This window comes from Sinocyclocheilus anshuiensis, unplaced genomic scaffold (assembly GCF_001515605.1).
Source record: "Sinocyclocheilus anshuiensis isolate Anshui unplaced genomic scaffold, SAMN03320099.WGS_v1.1 scaffold140, whole genome shotgun sequence".
In the NCBI taxonomy this organism is placed as follows: domain Eukaryota; kingdom Metazoa; phylum Chordata; class Actinopteri; order Cypriniformes; family Cyprinidae; genus Sinocyclocheilus; species Sinocyclocheilus anshuiensis.
Genome location: NW_015554147.1, coordinates 1,010,337 through 1,013,870, shown reverse-complemented (window position 1 = coordinate 1,013,870; position 3,534 = coordinate 1,010,337). Strand labels below are relative to the sequence as shown.

The following is a 3,534-nucleotide window of genomic DNA, read 5'->3' as shown; positions in this document are numbered from 1 at the left end:
TAAGCTTTATATATATATATATATATATATATATATATATATACAGTATATATATAAACTCCAAATGTAAACTAGTCAGTTTTCATGCAGCACTATTTTTTAAAATCTTTTCTAGTTGGCTGTCTGTTCTGAGCTGATATTAATCCTTGGTGTATTCTTTTTATTATTGTGTTTGTGTTTTCTGACGGTTTATAATGCTGCTGTTCTGTGTCTCTCAGGGTGAGCGGTCTGCGCTCTCTGCTGCAGGTTCAGCGTGAGTGTGACGCGAGTGTGTGTGCGGTTCAGAGCGGGTTACAGAAGCGCTGGGCTCTGCTGGAGGAGTTACACACACGAGTGACTCTGAGGCCTGACAGCACACAGGAAGCACAGGACCCTCACGCCGTCCTCACAGACACTGAGGTGATACACTACTTACCATATAAAATCTTACAGTGGCCCTCTGTGATGCATGTTTACTGATATATGTGAATGTGTTTGTGTTTTAGAGCCTGTTCAGTGAGCTCAGTCAGTTCAAAAGTAAAGCCCAACAGTGCCAGACACAGCTGGAAACCAGTATAAACCTTTTACAGGTCATTATATAGTCATTTGTACAAGTTTTAATATATTTCTGAGGATATTATCAGAAATAGGCATATCAAGACAAGAATACATTGCCAATACAGCAACTTTCATGCTATAAAGCCTGAATAAATGTGGTTTTGCTGGCTGCTCTTCCTCAGGCACTTCGCAGCAGCCATCAGGGTCTGAACGAGACTTTCGGTGCCACCATCAACTCTACATGGACCAAAGAGTTATTACAGTCTAACACTGATCTGGTATGAAGACATTCACAGATAACGACAGCCTGAGCCTGTTAGATAGTCAAGTCTAATTTATTTGTATAGCGCTTTTTCACAATACACATTGTTTCAAAGCAGCTTTACAGAAAATCATTATGTTAATGTTTATAATATTGTAATATCCTAACGTCATTCAGCAGATTAGAGCTGAGTGATAATATAGTCTCAGCTCTAATCTATCAAGCAGTTGATATATATATATATATATATATATATATAACATGATTTACTTGCGAAAGACCATATGCTTGCTTTTTATATGCTTCGATTTGTTCAGTAAATCATTTCCTTTCTTTCCGGTGACAGTTTTCGGAGATCCATGAGGATTTCATGTCTTTGGAACAGCAGACGTCAAATTTTGTGATCCACTTGAGAGGCCTGAATGCTTCTGAGGAGGGAAAGACAAGATTATCTGTGGATCGGTCACAAACGTCTCTTCCCACTGTCCCAGTGTACGTTGCTGCTCCGGAAGCAGCACAATTACATTCTGATCCAGAAAGTGATCCAGAGTCCCTAGGAGACTCACAGAAAGCCCACTCTAGAGTGTCCCCCTTCCATAAACTCTGTGGGATGAGGAGGAAGAGGTCATCCCCGTAGTTTTGACAAAAGTTGGATGTTTTTACAGGACATTGTTAATGCCTAGTATTTAATGTGACAGCCTGTTAAGCAGGTGTAACAACATAGTTTATGCACTTTATGCGCAGTTTTAATATATATTATAATACAAATAAATATTGGAGTCTCTATATAATGCCTAAACTGTGACTTGTGATTTTCTACATGTGAAATGTGTAAAAGAGATCTAATTTGCATAATAAAATAGTATTCATAATATGTTACATTATAGTATCGATTGTTTTTATTAACATTAAAATTTGTAATATGTAATAGAATAATAGAAAAGTTTGATGTCGGAAGATTTGAATCTGTCTGAAAGAAGCCTCTTATGCTCACCAAGGCTGCATTTTATTCTTTTTGAAAAAGCTGTAAAAACAGTAATATTGTGAAATATTACTATTTACAGTTTTTCTCAATTGCTTTGGCACATTTTTCGAAACAATCTTAACATTCTCTAAACTGTGAGTGCAAATGTCACAACTGTTTCCTGGAACTTCAGAACTTTATTGCATGTCTGCAAAATGTAGTTACTCACCCAAAACATTTCATTCATGCTTCAAAACCTAGTTATCGTGTCAGTAATTTGGCCAAGGCCACCAAAATATAAAGTATTTTTGTCATCGTGTGAGCCACACTGGTCAAAATGTTTAGTTGTTTTTTCACCATGATAGTCAACCATGGAAATGAAGGTTTTATAAAAAATCTGATATTTGTTGAGAAGAGTCAATAGTACATAGAAAAGAAAAAAAAAGTATGAACATTTGTATTTATGCAGTACATTTATTTTTGTACGAATGCATTACATATAAGTGAAATCTTGCTTGTCCAATTACTGTACATTTCAGATTTCTTATGTTACCACAAATACACAAAAATACTTAATAACTACAAAATAACATCCATGAAAAAAATTATTCTTGGTGGACATCCTGTCGCTCTTGTTGGTCAGGCCAAAGATTTTCATCAACATCACATCCGATGTTTTCCATTGCCATGCACCGGGGAAAAAAATCTCCTTGAATGCCGCACCCATCCCCTGCAATGATCAGCTGTGATGTCCTCACATGCAGCATTCATGGCATCCAACAGAGACATCTGATCTTGTGGTCTATGATCATATACTTTCCACCTCCATGCTGAAAAAAACTCTTCTTTTGGATTTAGGAATGGAGAGTATGGTGGAAGGAACTCCACTGTTATCCTTTCATGTGCAGCAAACCAGTCCCTAACAATGTTGGTTCGGAGGAAGCTGACATTATCCCAGACAACAACATAATTAGGCAAATGTGGTCTAACTAAACCCCTTTCTTGTTCTGGAATCAGGTCTCTGTAAAGTCTGTTTAGGAAGGCCAGGAGAAGTTGGGTATTATAGGGCCCAATGTTTTTTTTTCATTGTAATTTAATTCCTTTGCTGGCAAAGCTGAATTTTCTGCATCATTACTCCAGTGTCACGTGATCCTTTAGAAATCATTCTAATATGCTGATTTGGTGTTCAAGAAACATGTCTTATTATCTTCAAAATATTTGCATATATATTGCATATATAAGCATGTATTTTCTGTTTAAATAGAAAATTATACATGTCTTTACTGTCATTTTTGATTAATTTAATGCATATGTGCTGGATAAAAATATCAATTTCTTTACAAAAAATACAAATAAAAAGATAGATAGATAGATAGACAGACAGACAGACAGAGATAGATGATAGATAGATAGACAGACAGACAGACAGATAGATGACAGATAGATAGACAGACAGACACAGATAGACAGATGGATAGATGATAGATAGATAGATAGATAGATATATAGACAGACAGACAGACAGACAGACAGATAGATAGATAGATAGATAGAGAACTTACTGACCCCAAATTTTCAGGTATAGTATTTTATCTAGTCAATAGTCATCCAGCTCCTCTGCTTGAATATTGAAAGCCTTGTTGTATAAATATAATACTTGAAATAACATCTGTGTAAATAAGATATTTTTCAGAATCCGCGCATGAAACGGACAATTAACTGAAACAGTAAATGTGGAAATACAGCCAGAGAAAATAGTCTATGGCGGTCT

At 36.0% G+C, this 3,534-nt stretch overlaps 1 protein-coding gene across 1 annotated transcript in view; it reads left to right on the top strand.

The window, feature by feature from the left end:
• LOC107670572 (uncharacterized) overlaps positions 1-1,573 on the top strand; it is a 10,188-nt gene extending 8,615 nt beyond the window's left edge. The window contains exons 6-9 of the mRNA XM_016463210.1: positions 219-399; positions 486-569; positions 720-815; positions 1,146-1,573. Of these exons, the coding sequence (XP_016318696.1) occupies positions 219-399; positions 486-569; positions 720-815; positions 1,146-1,436 (652 nt within the window). The 3' untranslated portion in view covers positions 1,437-1,573. The remainder of the gene's footprint in view (positions 1-218; positions 400-485; positions 570-719; positions 816-1,145) is intronic.
• The last annotated feature ends 1,961 nt before the right edge of the window (positions 1,574-3,534 follow it).